Source organism: Cetorhinus maximus, chromosome 23 (assembly GCF_964194155.1).
Source record: "Cetorhinus maximus chromosome 23, sCetMax3.hap1.1, whole genome shotgun sequence".
NCBI classification, from domain to species: Eukaryota; Metazoa; Chordata; class Chondrichthyes; order Lamniformes; family Cetorhinidae; genus Cetorhinus; species Cetorhinus maximus.
In genome coordinates, this window is record NC_135901.1 from 4,326,193 (window position 1) to 4,343,239 (window position 17,047).

The 17,047-nt window shown below is 45.6% G+C and overlaps 2 protein-coding genes across 2 annotated transcripts in view; one reads left to right on the forward strand and one right to left on the reverse strand.

Moving 5' to 3' along the window:
• LOC144697726 (uncharacterized) overlaps positions 1 to 17,047 on the reverse strand; it is a 66,560-nt gene that overhangs the window by 25,025 nt on the left and 24,488 nt on the right. Inside the window, exon 3 of the mRNA XM_078569734.1 lies at positions 4,842 to 5,692. Coding sequence (XP_078425860.1) covers positions 4,842 to 5,692 — 851 coding nt within the window. The remainder of the gene's footprint in view (positions 1 to 4,841; positions 5,693 to 17,047) is intronic.
• LOC144698206 (uncharacterized) lies at positions 9,057 to 10,319 on the forward strand. Its single transcript, XM_078570172.1, has 2 exons — positions 9,057 to 10,031; positions 10,190 to 10,319. Exon 1 carries the CDS (start codon positions 9,298 to 9,300, stop codon positions 9,970 to 9,972), a length of 675 nt encoding a protein of 224 aa, XP_078426298.1. The 5' UTR covers positions 9,057 to 9,297; the 3' UTR covers positions 9,973 to 10,031; positions 10,190 to 10,319.

The window sequence follows — 17,047 nt, forward strand, 5'->3', positions numbered from 1 at the left end:
GGTGAGAAGCAGCAATCAGCAGAGTCTTCGGACTTGCTGATGACCAAACAGATACAACTGTGAGCCATTCAGTCTTCGTTCTCTGGCCCCTTAAAAGTTCTGTTGCACGGAGAAGCCTGAGAGCCTGGAAACAGGAAAAGCACCGGGGCCCAGGATTTCTCTCCCAGTCCCTGCTGGAGATAACTCTTCTGCCCTTCTTCGAAATAGTGGCTGTGGGTTCTTCTTCGCCCACCTGAGAGGGCAGACAGGGCCTTGGTGTATTGCTCGTCTGAAGGACAGCAGCTCTGACAGTGCAGCACTCTCTCAGTGCTGGCACCAGGAATGTCAATTTTGATTGTTGTTCTTGGGCCCCTGGATTGGGACTGGAACCAACAACCTTCTGACTCAGAAGTAAGAGTGAGATCCACTGAGCCACTGCTGACACGATAGACAATACAGATTTAGAAAGGGAAAGTTACCCTTTAAAAGCCCCCACCCTTTGCCTCCAGCACCTAAATCTAATAATAAAAACCCTAGTATAAAAAACACATACAGGACTGACAAATGTTACAGTGTTGGTTTAGAGCCAAAGTTTCGAGTTCCCATTTGAGTTCCTACGCCTTTCTGTCTCTCTATTGCGCATGTGAATGACAGCCAGGCGATGGAGCTGAAGGCTCAATGTAGCTGAGAATAACAGGGCTTGTGGCCCAGTTGGGAAACTGCCACTGACGCCGCACTAATAGAGACAGCAAGGTGCTGGAGGACTGACTGGGAAATGGGTCTCCAGCCAATCAGGGAGGGAGAGATGGTGATGTGACCTCCCCGGGGTTCAGTGCTCCTGTGTCCAAAGTGGGGAGTCATGAGGACAGGGTACAGAGGAGCCAAAAAGAAACTATTTGGATCGAGAACATTGTGCACATCCTTTTACTCTGGTTGTCTTTAATCCTCAAGTAATTTTCTGTTTTTTTTAAACCATGTTCTGTGACATTAATAAATTTTATCAGTAAAAATATTTGATTTTGCTGGACTTTTGATTAGATTTATGCTCTTTAGGGAAAGTGGGTGAAAGGAAGTGGCAGGCTGTTTAACAGAAAGTGAATCCCTCTAAGGTAATTGGCAAAGGATCCAGAAGGTGAGATGATGGTGGGGGAGTCCAGAACCAGGGGTCACAGTCTGAGGATATGGGGTAGACCATTTAGGACTGAGATGAGGAGAAATTTCTTCATCCAAAGAGTGGTGAGCCTGTGGAATTCGTTACCACAGAAAGTAGTTGAGACCAAAGCATTGTATGTTTTCAAGGAGTTAGATACAGCTCTTGGGGTGAAAGGGATCAAAGGTTATGGGGAGAAAGTGGGAGCAGGCTATTGAGTTGGATGATCAGCTATGATCATAATGAATGGCGGAGCCGAATGGCCTACTCCTGTTCCTAGTTTCTATGTAAATTTTATTTTTTTCACACAGCGAGTTGTTCTGATCTGCCTGAAAGCAGATTCAATTATTTATTTCCAAGGTGTAAATATTTGAAAGGGAAGAATTTGCAGGGCTGTAGGGAAAGAGGAGAGCAGTTGGATGAATCAGAAATTCCTTTCAAAGAGATGGCACGGGCATGATGGGCCAAATGGATTCCTTCTGCAGCCTGTGAATCTGAGCTTCCTGTCTTTGTGCAGGTTAAAAGGTCAGATTTCATTTCAGCCTCATCCTGGTATATATATTTAAAGAGACAAGTTTCTCTTTAGTTCTGAGGGACCGACATAACAATGTCTCCAATCCTCTGTATATTTAAACATTGAAGATTGCATGGCCAATTGTAGTCAACAGCCTTCCTGTAGCTCTCTCAGGAGGCAGCAAGAAAGCATTTGACTGCTTAACAACAGCAACCTCCGCTGAACATGATTAAACCACAACAACAAAAACAACCTGCATTTGTATAGCACCTTTAATCATGTGCTTCACAGGTGCCATTACTAAACAAAATTTTACACCGAGCCACATAAAGAGATGACCAGTAGCTTGGTTTTAAGGAGTTTCCTAAAGAAGCACAAGAGATCAAGGGGCAGAGAGGTTTAAGGAGGGAATTCCAGAGCGTGGGACCCAGGCAGCTGAAGGCAAAGCCCCCAGTTGTTGTGCAATTGAAATTGGGGATATTGAAGAGGCCAGAATTAGTGGAGCACAGATATCTCAGAGGGTTTTAAGGATGGAGAAGATTACAGAGATGGGGAGAGGGGGATGTGAGACCACGTGGTGGTTTGAAAAAAAGGATGCTAGGGAGGGATTTGAAAAAAAAGAGAATTTTAAAATCGAGGCGTTGCTTGAGTGGGAGCCAGTGTTGGTCAGTGAGCACAGCGGGTGATAGGTGAACGGGACTGAGTGTGAGTTGGGAGACAGGCAGCAGAGTTTGTTGACTGAAGAAAACTGGTCCAGTTCTGGACATTTCCCATGACACTACTTATGTCTAAGATTGAGCTGACATCAAACCTTTCCATTGGGATTGCATAATCTGCTGATGTCATCGCATTCTATTGTGATGATGTCATAAGATTACATCAGCATTTTTCTGATTATATAATCAGCTGACACCAGACTATATACTTTATTGGGAGTGTGGGATTAGCTGATGCCTGTACAATCCTTTACCTTTACGCAGTAAGCAGAAACGATCGTTTGTGTGATTTCATAAATAAAATTTTTAACTACATGTACATAACTTATTTTTGAATCCGGAAATGGTCCGGATCGTGAACATTTACCACTAAAATTAACCAATTTGCTAGCGCAAGCGTATGTGACTTTTCAGCCAATTTGTTGTTCTTGTTTACAATAAATTGTTGGGGAGAAAAAAATGTTATTTCAACCAATCTCCCAATGTTATCAAATCCTTTTAAACATTTGAATATTGCTGAAAAAAGAGACATGCTGTCAAAGCTTTTCTTCTTGCACTCATTAGGATAGTTGCAAGAATACCAAATGTCAAAGTGAACAACAGTTTATACTGTCTGAGAAACAGGGTGCTGATTGGTTGTCAAATGGACCCTGGCTGGTTGAGGCATTGCCATGTAGAATGCACCAGGGAACAGTTACCCAAAGCTTTTGTTCAAATTCAGAAATGGCAAGTCGACTCTGATTGGTTGAGATGCTGCCATGGGGAATGCATCAGGGAACAATTGTCCCCCAAGCTCCTGTTTAATTAAAAAGGCAAAATGCTTGGACAAATTCCTTTTGTGTGCAGAAAACAGGGCCCAGTATTTGAATATGAAAAATCCAGTGCCTGGATCCAGTTTGCACGTTCACTACATCTAATCATTTCTTCCTTTGACCATACTCTATTTGTGTACCACGTTTTGTTCAAATCCATCCATTAGTTTTTAAGATATATTGTTACAGACAGACAGACAAACAAACAGGGATGAAAACATTCTCTGTAAGGACAAAGCTGAAAAAAATAAACGTTTTTATTAAGACCAAGGAAGCCTTAGGCTAATCCACAGCTAACAACCTGCTCTGAAAACTCTGCTGATATTTTGACAGCTGTGATAAATTCCACCCCAGCAGCGGAGACAATCCACAACATTCCAAAGCAATCGCCATTCGAAATAAAACAAACCACAACAATTGAAAAGAAAAAGTCAATTCTCCTGATCTCCCAATGTGAACGGATCGTTCAAAAAAATTCCAGGATCTGGAACTGCACCAAAGATAGGACAGTTCTTGCATGGTCGGTGGACCAAGTTTCGGTAATTCCATCCATTAATTTGTGAGATCAATTGTTTACAGACAAACATCTTCAATGGCAGAGATACTTTCAGTACATTGACCAGCCCCAAAATCTATTCTCTGCCAGCATTTCACAGGGGGAAAGGGGTGGATTCTCAGACGAGCAAGATAAGGCATCCCCTTTAAATAGCCAGTTCCCACAGTTTATTCAGTGGCCTTTGGACGGAAGCAGATTGGTCGACACTGGGAGTTCTTGCACTGCCCCTCCCCCCCACCCTCAGGTCAGCTGGCTCCTGCTCCTGCTGGACAATCTGCCGGTAAGAATAGGAGCGTGTTGATTTAAAAATAAACTTGCATTTATATAGCACCTTCCACCACCTCAGGGAGTCTCAAAGTGTTCCACTGCCAATGAAACACTTTCTGAAATGTGGTCACAATGTAGGAAACGTGGCAACCAATTTGTGCACAGCAAGCTCCCACAGACGGCAATGGCCAGAGTGTCTGTTTTCACTGATGCTGATTGAGGGAAAAATATCAGGCACCAGGACACCAGGGGAGATCTCCTCCCCCTCCTGCTCTCCTTCCAATTGTGGCCATTAAATCTTTTACATACACCTGAGAGGGCAGACGGGGCTCTCGGGTTAATGTCTCACTGGAAAGACGGTCCCTCCGACAGGACAGCTGTCCCTCATAATTGGCACCGGAGGTGTCAGCCGTGGATTCTGGGGGCTTGAGTCTCTGGGTTGAGGATTCGAATGCAGCACCTCCTGAGTTAGAGGTAAGAGTGCGACCCACTGTCATGCTGTGTTGAATAAAATCATCTAGCTGGTGTTCTAGAGTGATGGAATGGTTACAACGCTGAAGGAGGCCATTCAGCCCATTGTGTCTGTGCCAGCCCTCTGCAAGAGCAGTGAACATAGTGTCATTTCGCTACCTTTTCCACATAACCCTGTCAATTTTTCCCCTTCAGATAATGATCCAATTTTCTTTTGAAACCCATGACTGAATCTTCCTCCAAGCCCCTTCATCCCTGGCACCATTCTAGTACATCTCCAATCCTCCCACTTCACCAACTGTCAAGAATGAACATGGTTCAGTCCTGGATGTGATTAACAGCAGCAATAACGGCAAAATCCAACCCCTGTAATTACTTGTGAACTCTCCGGTGTCTCAGCAGACTGGATAACTGACTGAAACCCTTCCCACACATAGAGCAGGTGAATGGCCTCTCACCAGTGTGAATTCGCTGGTGTCTCAGCAGGGTGGACGAATCTCTGAATCCCTTCCCACATTCAGAGCAGATGGACGGTCTCTCCCTGGTATGAACTCGCTGTTGCATCACCAGGTTGCATGACTGAATGAATCCTTTCCCGCATCCAGAGCAGGTGAATGGCCTCTTCCCATTGTGAACATGTTGGTGTGTCTGCAGGTGGGATAATTGAGTGAATCCTTTCCCACACTCGGAGCAGATGAAAGGCCTCTCCTCGGTGTGAACTCGCTGGTGCGTCAGCAGGTTGGATGACTGAGGGAATCCCTTCCCACATGTAGAGCAGATGAAGGGCTTCTCCCCGGTGTGAACCCGCTGGTGTGTCAGGAGGGCAGATGAATCGCTGAATCTCTTCCCACACTCAGAGCAGGTGAATGGCCTCTCCCTGGTGTGAACTCGCTGGTGCATCAGCAGGTTGGATGACTGAGTAAATCCCTTCCCACACTCAGAGCAGATAAATGGCCTCTCCCCAGTGTGAACTCGCTTGTGTGTCAGCAGGTGAGATGAATTACTGAATCCCTTCCCACATTCAGAGCAGATGAATGGCCTCTCCCCGGAGTGAACTCGCTGGTGTTTCAGCAGGGTGGATGACTGAGTGAATGCTTTCCCACACTCAAAGCAGGTGAAAGGCCTCTCCCCAGTGTGAATGCGTTGATGAGTTTCCAGCGCAGATGGGGTGCAGAATCCCTTCCCACAGTCACCACATTTGTACGGTTTCTCCATGGTGCAGGTGTCCTTGTGTCCCTCCAGGTTAACTGCTCAGTTGAAACCTTGTCTTCACACAGAACATGTGTACAATCTCTCCCCGCTGTGAATGGCGTAATGTTGTTTCAGACTGTATAACTGGTTAAAGCTCTTTTCACAGTCAGTTCACTGGAGCATTCTCACTCAGTTGTCTGTGTCTCATTGCTTTTCCAGTCACACTGATGCTTGAAATGTTTTCCCACAGACAGAACAGGGGAACATTTCTCCTTCCATATTCCACATTCAAAGGGCTGATGATATTCAGGTTCTGATGAATCCAGTAACTCTGTCAGATCTTGACGCGATATTTGGTTTGTGTTTCCCAGATACAAGTCCTCTCCTAATATCCTGTAAAAGAAGTTTACAAAAGTCATCATTGTCAGTGCAGGATAAAAATTCACAACACATAATTCTAGTTTCTACGGAACATTCTTTCTCTCATATTCCCCAGAAGCAGTAACTCTCTGTCCCTCCATTCTCACTGTGCTGTACCTCCCAAATCTCCTGAAGGTGCCATTTCATGCTGATCAGCAGATCCATGTGCACTGCTTCCTGTCCAGGGCACAGGGGCCTTGGAAATCATTATGCAGGCTATATATATATGTATACATTACTGGATTTAAAATGTGCATAATATACACTGCACTACTTGATTAAAGATACAGAGAGGATGCAAGGAAGAGCTTTATTTAGGAGCGAGTGTGCATGACCTGGAACTCTCTGCCTGCAAGGCTGGAGGAACTCGCGATGATCAGTGATTTCAAAATGAAATTGGTGGACACTTGAAGGAAATAAACTTGTAGGAGAACGGGGCATAGAGGGAGAATGGGATGGATAGCTCTACAGAGAGTCGGCATGGACTTGAGTTGCTGAATGCATTCCTGTGCTGTAATGACTCGATGACGGGAAATATATAACGGTAGCTAGAGTACTATATTACAAGACTAGACATATTTATAAATGAAAGTTATTATTGGTCAACAAAAAATATATCAAATATTTACCATATAAAAACATTCGACATATCTCTGCCCTATATTAGTTTACTGCCACCTTAAATGTCAGGCATCTCCTGGGGAATCCGCCTATTTTATTGGAAATACTAGGAAAGAGGCTATCCTTTTAGCCAGACAAATAAATGTGTCAAGCTGAGGGAGTAAAGGATGTCATTGTCTTTAAGAGAGAGCGAGAGAGAAGGACAGACCTGGGCCAACCTTTCCAGAGTCTGCACCCTCTTCCTTTCCCTTCAGTTTCTGCAGGTCAACAATTTAAACCCAGAATTAGAAAAGAAATGGAAAGGGGGAGAAAAAGAAAGTGTTTTACTCACAGGTATTTGACATGGGACTGGGGAGAAAGTTTTCGTGTGTGAGAAGCTAAATCCTCATTCAGAGAGAGAAGCAGCATCAGCAGCTTTGCTGGGCAGTAATGGACAGGTTTAAAAGCTCATTGTCCAACATGCGCATTCAAACAATGGGGGAAGTTCCGTGTCGTCATTGCGACAGTGGCCGCGCTCTGATTGGTTGGAGGACCATCCACCTTCCGGTCGTCCAGCTCCTCCCATTGGTTAACCTCGGTCCGACCACAATGAGGGAGAGTAACCCGAGCGCGTGTTCGGTGGAGAGAGTTTGACCATCAAGCCCAGTGCTCTCAATGTGAACTGGGAACGCTCCTCTGAATCATTGTGACGCCTGAATCAGCCAATAGGACTGACTGTGCTCCGCGGTGACGTCCTCGGGTTCCAGTTTGCGGACCAGGCGCGCGGACACGGGAGCCCCACCCATTGTTCCCCCACCCATTGTTCCCCCTCCCCCACCCATTGTTCCCCCTCCCCCACCCATTGTTCCCCCTCCCCCACCCATTGTTCCCCCTCCCCCACCCATTGTTCCCCCTCCCCCTGCACTTCCTCGAGCCAAAGTTTCCAGGCAACCGGCTGACGGCTCCGGCCAGAGCGAGAAGCCGCTCAGCGAATTCCCCCTCCCCCCCTCTGTCTACGGCGACCGGCTGGTCCAAAAAGAGATCGAGAGCGACCGCTGACGGCAGCCACACTGCGCCTGCTTCGGACAGAAAACGCTTTCTGCGCCTGCGTACTGGGCTGCCGGCTATGGGGGTGCGGGAGGGGACTGTGTAAAATGTCTTCTCATTTTCTTCCAATGCAATTTGACTTTAAACGGCACAGCATTTGTTTTTAGGTTCATAAACATTAAAACTTCTTCCTCGGTCCAACATCTGTGAGTAAATCACTTTCTTTCCTTCCCCTGGGAAATACAGAGAGTTGCGGGAATCTGTAACTGGAATTAGTGCCAAATATGCTGAGGGGGGAAATGCTGGTGATTTTGTGAACCAGGCTGATGCTCCAGCTGTTTAAAGTCATATTTATCCGGTCTATTGAAATGCCATTTGTCTGTTAATGCAGGCTTCATTTATGTTGAATTTAGTTTGATTGTTACCGGAATCGTTTTTAAAAAATAAAACCTTGTCCTTCTGTTTATTCCGTTGGGGTTGTCTGGGAATTTGTTTATTTTAAGGTTATTGGTTTCCACAGGGATCGTAACAACAGAGAAATGTCTAGTTATTTATTATTCTGTATTAAAGTTCATTTATTATTATTTCTAGTCCTGTAATAATACTGTAGCTGCATTATATATTTCCAGTCATAAACGCATTACAGCACAGATGGTGTCCAATTGGAAACTCAGATCCATGCTGACATTCTGTAGAGTAATCCAGTCGATCCCATTCTCCATCTGTATCCTCGTTCCCCTGAAAGTTTTTCTTTCAACTCCCTATCCAATTTCATTTTGAAACCATTGATCATCTCCGGTTCTGCCATCCTCATAGGCATCGAATTCCAGGCCATGACTACTTGCTGTCTAAATAAAGTTCTTCCTCATATCCCCTCTGTATCGCTATTCAAGTATTACAATCTTTTTGGCTCCTTCAGGAGAATTGGGAATGTATAAATGAGATATAACAGAGTGAGAATGAAGGGAGTAAAAACAGAAAATGGTGCAAAAAACTCAGCAGGTCTGGCAGCATATGTGGAGCAAGAAACAGAGCTAACATTTTGAATCTGTCTGAACATTCCTGAGAGCTCAAAATGCAGGGAGCATGTTGGGGATGGAGATTTACAGCCTTTGGGGAATGAGAGGGGAAAGAATGTTCCATAGAAACTAGAATTGTCTTCTGAATTTCTATCGCAGACTTTCTGTGATGACTTTTGTAAACTCCTTTTACAGGACATTAGAAGGGGATGATTTGCAGTCAGAAAACTCAAACCAAAGGTCACATCAAGATCTGGCAGAGCCACTTGATTCATCGGGATCGGTATATCAGCAGCCTTTGAATCTAGAAGAAATATTTGTCTGTTATGTCTGCTTCAAAATATTTGAAACATCAGTGTGACTGGAAAAGCACCGATTCTCACACACCCGAGTAAGTGTATTCCAATGCACTGGCTTTGGAAAGAGCTATGAACTGTTATACAGTCTGAAGAAACATTTCAGCTTTCACAGCCAGGGAGACCGTACACAGGTTCTGTGTGTGAACGAGGCTTCAACTGATTGTCAAACCTGGAGAGACACAAGGGCACTCGCACCATGGAGAAACCATGGAAATGTAGGGATTGTGGGAAGGGATTCCGATGCCCGTCTGCACTGGAAATTCATCAACGCAGTCACACTGGGGAGAGGCCATTCACCTGCTCTGAGTGTGGGAAGGCATTCAGTGGTTCATGGCAGCTGCACGCACACCAGCGAGTTCATGCAGTGGAGAGGCCATTCACCTGCTCTCAGTGTGGCAAGGGATTCAGTGATTCATCAACCCTGCTGAGACACCAGCGAGTTCACACTGGAGAGAGGCCGTTCACCTGCTCTGAGTGTGGGAAGGGATTAACCCAGTTATCCAACCTGCTAACACACCAGGAAATTCACACCGGGGAGAGGCCATTCACCTGCTCTCATTGTGGGAAAGGATTCACTCGGTTATTCAACTTGCAGACACATCAGCGAGTCCACACCGGGGAGAGGCCGTTCACCTGCTCTGTGTGTGGGAAGGGTTTCACCCAGTCATCCAACCTGCTGCTACACCAGCAACTTCACACTGGGGAGAGGTCATTCCCCTGCTCTCAGTGTGGGAAGGGATTCACTCGATTATCCAGCTTACAGAGGCACCAGCGAGTTCACACCGGGGAGAGGCCATTCATGTGCTCTGTGTGTGGGAAGGGATTCACTCAGTCATCCCACCTGCAGACACACCAGCGTGTTCACAAGTGATCACAGAGATTGGATTCTGCTCTTATTGCTGCTGTTAATCACATCCAGGACTGAACCATGTTCATCCTGACAGTTGGAGGTGTCAGCTGTGGCTCAGTTCATAGCACCCTCGCCTTTGAATCAGAGGGTTGTGGGTTCATGTCCCACTCCTGGAAACCAAGAACTGTGATTGTACTTGAAAGAGTTGCAATCTGTGACTGTTGATAACTCGAAAGAGTTTCATCCTGACAGTTGGTGAAGTGGGAGGATCCCTTTCTGCTGGACTGGCTGGTCTCATACCTTTGTTTCCAGTGAGCTGATGCTCTTTGAGGCTTGTTGCGAGTATCCATTGCACATTTCATATGGATCATAAAATAAAATGCTGTAGAGATGGAAAAAGATATTCATGCATTTCTGTTTGGAATCTCCTAAAGCATGCCATGTTGCCATGGAGATGGGCTGTTGGAGTTAGAAGGTTCTTTTGTTTGATTTATCTGGGTGTTTCCCACAGAAGGCAGTTGCACATCTGGGCTTGTGTAGTTTGCAGCTCACTTGGAGTTGGTGAGGGAAAAGAAGCTGGAAGATTTGCCTGGCTTGGAGCTAGAGGATGAAATCTACAGTGGCCCTCCCAGTGAAAGGCCTTGTGGTAGAAAGCAGTTAATCATATGAATTAGGAGCAGGTATAGGCCATTCAGGCCTGTGAGCCTGCTCGGCCATGTGATAAGATCATAGCTGATCTAATTGAGGCCCCAACTCTACTTTCCTGTCTACCCCCATAATCTTTGACTCCCTGTCAATCAAGAATTAACTCAACCTCAAAATTATTCAATAGCCTCCACTGCTTTCTGGTGAAGAGAATTCCACAATTGACGACCCTGTGAGAGGACAAATTTCTCATCTCTGTCTCAAATGGGAGACCCCTTATTTTTAAACAACGGCCCCGATTTGTCGTCTCTCCCATAAGGAGAAACATGTTCAGCCTCCGAAGTGGCCAGGAGGCACAGATTTGTTTCAGAGCAAAAGGAGGCCATTCAGCCCATCGTGACTGCACCTGCTTTTTGAATGGTCATTTGATTTAGAGCCGTTCTCCCGCCTTCTACTTATAACCGTGCACGTTCTTCCTTTTCCGGTAACAATCTAATTCCCTTCTGAATGCTTCAATTGAACCTGCCTCCACCACACTCCCAGGCAGTGCATTCCAGACCTTAACCACTCGCTGCGCGAAGAAGGTTTTCCTCGTGTCACTTTTGCTTCTTTTACCAACTACTTTAAATCTGTGCCCTATCGTTTTTGATCCTTTCAGAAGGGGGAGCTCATCTCATTCTCCCCATCAACCCTGTCCAGACCCCTCATGATTTTGAATACACTTCAAGCCCACTGAAACACCAGTTCTTCACACTGGGGAGAGGCCATTCACCTGCTCTGAGTGTGGGAAGGGATTCACTCGTCATCCCACCTACTGGCACACCAGGGAATTCACAAGTAACTATCGTGATTGGATTTTGCTGTTAATCACAAACAGAACTGAACTATGTTCATTGGGGTCTGTTTCTGCTGATGTTAATAAACTCCAGCCCAGTTATAGGGCATAGTATTGTGGATAAAATTCAAATCAGCAGCTTTGTGTTAAATACAGTGTGTTGAGTCTTTTTAGTATCTCTGAGACAAGTTAGTTCCTTTTGAAGGGCTCTCCCTCTCCCCTGTCTCCTCCATCCTCATTGCCAACAAGTGTGAGAAGCTCATGGAGTTTCTTTGTCACTAAGATTGAAACAATTTGATCAGCTGCCTCTGCTGCCTCCCTCCCTTCCACTAGATCACCTGTCCAATTAACCTTGAATGTTCCCCCCTCGCCCTGAACGTACATCTTTCTGTAGTTTCTCTCCCATGTCCCCTCGTTCCTTCTCAGCACTTAGCTTTGCCATGAGACCCATCTCCTGCTACCCCAGCCCTATTTTCACTCATTTGTTGATCTCCAAGCTTCCCATGGTCATTAACATTGTTAACAGTTCTCTCTCTTCAGGCACTGCTCCTCTCTCCTTCAAATCTGACATTATCACCCCCTCCTCAATAAAATCAACCATTGATCCCACCATCCTTGCAAACCACTCCAAGCTCCCTTTCCCCTTCTAAGTCCTGAAATGCGTTGACACCTCCCAAATCCTGCCCATCTTTTTGGAATTCCATTTTTGAATCTGAACATATGAAATAGGAGCAGAAGTAGGCCATTTGGCCCCTCGACACACAAGATTTCTGCCTCTGCCACATTATCGAAGTAGCTCTTCTCATCGTCCTAAACTGCATCCAATGTAACCAAGGTAAACTCTCCCTCATTGTCCTTTGTCCTTCTTGGCCCATCTACAGTCTTTGACACCATTGACCAAACCATCCATAGCGATGGTGAATAAATGCTGGCCTAGCCACATCCCATAAATGAATTAAAACATAAATTCCTTCAATGCCTCTTCACTGTTGTCCAGCTGGGTGGGACTGATCCCTGATTCCTTTCTTATCAAATTGTAGCAAGAGGATCAGCTGCAGTAGCTGTGATTATTTGAGGTTTTTTTTACAAACTGACTCACTGGGAAAATGATCATGTGTCACTAGACATTAACATAAAAATGTTCCATTATCAGTCTCACATTGACTGTCTCTTACAGACCAAGTCCTTCTAAATATATCACCGCTCCTGGATTAGATCAACAGGGAAAAGTGAAGATGGTGTAGTCCACAACCCAATCTAATAGCAGTAAAAATATCTGAAAATTCCCATTAAAATGCAAGGCATTGCAGAGCAACTGTGTCTTCTGTGACTTATTGAAACAGTCATTACACAGATTGGCCAAAAGCTCCATTATTGCAGGATGCGGATGGTAGAATATGGAGCTTGATCTTTCTTATTTTTCAACACCGGCATTAGCGGAATCTCACCCCCACTTCCCTAGAATCAAACGAAGATTATGTGAGTTCGCTCTCTAATGGCGGCCGCAGTACCCACAATACCATACGGCTCAGAAATCGCTCCATCTGCCGCGGGTTGGCCGGGTGGATCGCGCATGCTCGGAGGGTCCTGGTCTCTTTGTTTGAGGTTGTTCCCGGAGAGAAGCCGGAAGCGGCGGATAGTGAGAGTGGAGAATGTTCATTGTTTAATATTCGGCTCTGGGGCCGCACTCGGGATTTGTAAACCCCGCCCCCCTGCCCGGGGTTTATTCACCTGACAGTTCACGATGCGCGGCTGATTGACGGCGGAGCTAGACCAATAGGAAGAGGGGGCGGGGTTGGAGGCATGAGCACTGACGGCTGATCCTCCAACCAATTAGAGTGAATGAGGGGCGGGGCTGAGTCCAGATCAGCCTCATTGGCTGAAACTCTGCATCATTTTTAAATGGGCAATGGGAGATGTCACAGAGCTGGAAGCAGGCAGCCTGGAGTATTGTGTGCAGTTTTCGTCTCCTTACCGAAGAAAGGATATACTTGTCACAGAGGAAGTGACTGCAAAGCTTCACCAGCCTGATTCCTGGGATGGCAGGATTGTTGTATGAGGAGAGTTTTGGGTCGACTAGGGCTGTATTCACTAGAGTTCAGAAGAATGAGAGGGGACGTCATTGAAACGTATAAAATTCGGGCAGAAGTGTACAGACTGGATGCAGGGATGATGTTTCCCCTGGCTGGGTTTGGGGGAGTGAGTGGTGGGGGGCGTCTGGAACAAGGGATCAATCTCAGGATATGGTGCAGGCCATTTAGGACTTAGTTGCGGAGAAATTTCTTTGCTCAGTGCGTGGTGAACCTGTGGAATTGTCTACCACAAAAGGCTGTGGAGGCCAAATCGCTGAATAGATTTCTAGACATGAAAGGCATCAAGGGGTTTGGGGAAAGAGGGAGAGTATGATGTTGAGGTAGAGGGTCAGCCATGATCATTTGAATGGAAGAGCAGGCTCGAGGGGCCAAATGGCCTACTCCTGCTCCTATTTTCTATGTTTCTAAGTGTCTATGCCTTGGTAATGGAGCCGATGTTGGTCACAAAATCAGTTCAAGGTGAAATCAACATTGAGATGATGAACAATGTGGCTCAGACTCAGGTGGTGGCCAGAATAACAACAGAACAATAGAATCCAACCAATACAGTCAGATGTGAACTTATTGTTGTGTCAGAAGGTTGAATGATCGAGTGAATCCCTTCCCAGATTCAGTGCAGGTGAATGGTTTTCTCTCCATTGGTATTTCATCTGATCTTTAGAGCTTTGAAAACTCTTCAAACAGTGAGAACAATTAAAAGGTCTCTTATCAGACTGAACAACCTGATTGGCAGTGAGGTTGGACACACAAGTGAATCAGGATCGGATGTGTCAATAAATTTCAGTTATGGAGCAGCTCTATTAAGAGAAAGGCAGGACAAACTTAAAGACTAAAGGTAAAGTTCAGGCAGTGATTTACAGAACAACGTGAGCTCTATACTTCCCTTGTCATATCTGGACAGCAGAGCACACTTCTTCCCTTGGAGCTTCCAGTTTTCTTGTGGAGTTTCCAGCTTTCGTGTTTCTTTCTCTTCTTTCCTTTGTTCTTTTCTCCACTGCACCAAACCCCTCAGGTGGACTGTTCTTATGCTGGAAACCCCCCAACTGGCTCCCCTGAGGCCACCAATCAGAACTGTCCATGGACATTTCACTATTCAATCATGTGGCTCTTGTCCAATCACAGGTGTGTTCATGTGAACAGCATTCGCCTGTTGATGAGAGCACACACATATTCCTCTGTGATTACATAGAACTTCTGCACTTCCACCATCTCACAGTTCTAAACTCAGACAAGCCGGTTAAAAGCATGACATCACCTCCACAGATTCTACCCTACAGATCAACACACAGGCAAAGAAAGAACACAACTTCTGCAGACTATATTAATACACAGTCAAAGAAAGAACAGAATTCTCACAGACTGTATCCGGAGAATGGATGACTGAGTGAAGCTCTTCCCACACACGGAGTAAGTTTTACGGTTTCTGCTCACTGTGAATGTGCTGGTATTTCTGGAAGCTGGATGATTCGATGAATCCCTTCCCACACACAGTGCAGGTGAATGGCCTCTCTCCAGTGTGACTGTGCCAATGAGTTCCCAGCCGGGATAGAGAACTGAATCCCTTCTCACAGTCCCCACATTTCCACGGTTTCTCCCTGTTGCTTAATCCTTGCTGACAATTCTTATTGACTTACATACTCTTCAAAGTGAAACCTCCATTATGAAATTAAATTATCAAACAACAGGAATCAAAACAGTGAAATATTTTACAGGCACATCAATAAAAGTTTAATCAATCGACATTGATATTGATGAAGTTTGGAAGTCGCTGAGTTCAATCATTTCTTACATAGCAGCAGTAACATTTGGTAAAGGGGAATCCACAACAAAGGCTGGTTTGAGACCTACTCAGCAGAGATGACATCTATCATTGAAGCAAAAAGCAAAGCTTACCTGATGCACAACATAAACCCAACAGCTAAGTACTGTGTGCAGTACCCTGTTACTAGTGTCCATGTGTCTCTCCAGGTTGGATGATCAGTTAAGCCTTACACAGGATTATATAGGATATACAGCACAGAAAGAAGCCATTCAGCCCAAACAGTGCATGTTGGTGTTTATGTTCCACTCAAGCCACCTCTCATCTTTCCACTTCTAAATCTACCATCATGACCTAATATTTCCTTCAGCCACATATGTTTGTCTAGCCTCCCCATGAATACATCTATACTATTCCCTTCACCCACTTCCTGTGGTCTTGAGTTCCATATTCTCACCACTCTCTGGGCGAAGAAGTTTCTTCTGAATTCCCTATTGGATTTCTCGGTGACTATCTTATATTGATGGTCTCTAGTTTTGCTCTTCCCCACAAGAGGAAACATGCTCTCTGTTTCCCCTCCATTAAAACTTTCATCATTTTAAAGTCCTAAATTAGTTCAGCTTCAGACATATTTTTTCAAGAGAAAAGAGATTCAGTCTGTTCATCCTTTCCTGATATGTCAACCCATGCATTTCTGATATCATTCTTATCAATTTTCTCTGCACCCTCTCCAGTGTCTCTATATCCTTTCTATAATTTGGTGACCAGAACTGCACACAATACTTGGCTGTTGGGTTTATTTTGTGTGTCAAAAGGAGATCTTCCCTCCACAGCTTCCAAGCTCATAGTCTCCCAACCTCCCACAACTCTTTCTCCGGTACATCGATGACTGCTTCGGTGCCACTTCATGCTGTCACCTGGACGTGGAAAAATTTTATTAATTTTGCTTCCAATTTCCACCCCTCCAACACTTTCACATGGTCTATCACTAACACTTCTCTTTCCTTCTTTGACCCCTCTGTCTCAATTTCTGGTGATAGACTGTCCACCAATATTCATGACAAGCCCACCGACTCCCACAGCTACCTCGACTACAGCTCCTTACACCCTGCTTCCTGTTAGGACTCCATCCCATTCTCTCAGTTCCTTCGCCTCCGTCGCATAGTTCTGATGATGCCACTTTCCAAAACAGTTCTTCTGACGAGTCTTCCTTCTTCCTTAACCGAGGTTTTCCACCCACAGTGGTTGACAGGGCCCTCAACCGTGTCCGCCCCATTTCCCGCGCATCTGCCCTCACACCTTCCTCTCCCTCCCGGAACCATGATAGGGTCCCCCTTGTCCTCACTTATAACCCCACCAGCCTCCACATTCAAAGGATCATCCTCCGCCATTTCCGCCAATTCCAGCATGATGCCACCACCAAACATCATCTTCCCTTCACCCTCCCTGTCGGCATTCTGTAGGGACCATTCCCTCCGGGACACCCTGGTCCACTCCTCCATCACTCCCTACACCTCAACCCCCTCCCATGCAACCGCATAAGGTACAACACCTGCCCCTATACTTGCCCCCTCCTCACCGTCCAAGGGCCCAAACACTCCTTTCAAATGAAGCAGCAATTCACTTGCACTTCCATCAATTTAGTCTACTGCATTCGCTGCTCCCAATGTGGTCTCCTCTACATTGGAGAGACTAAACGCAGACTGGGTGACCACTTTTCAGAACACCTCTGGTCTGTCCACAAGCACGACCCAGACCTTCCAG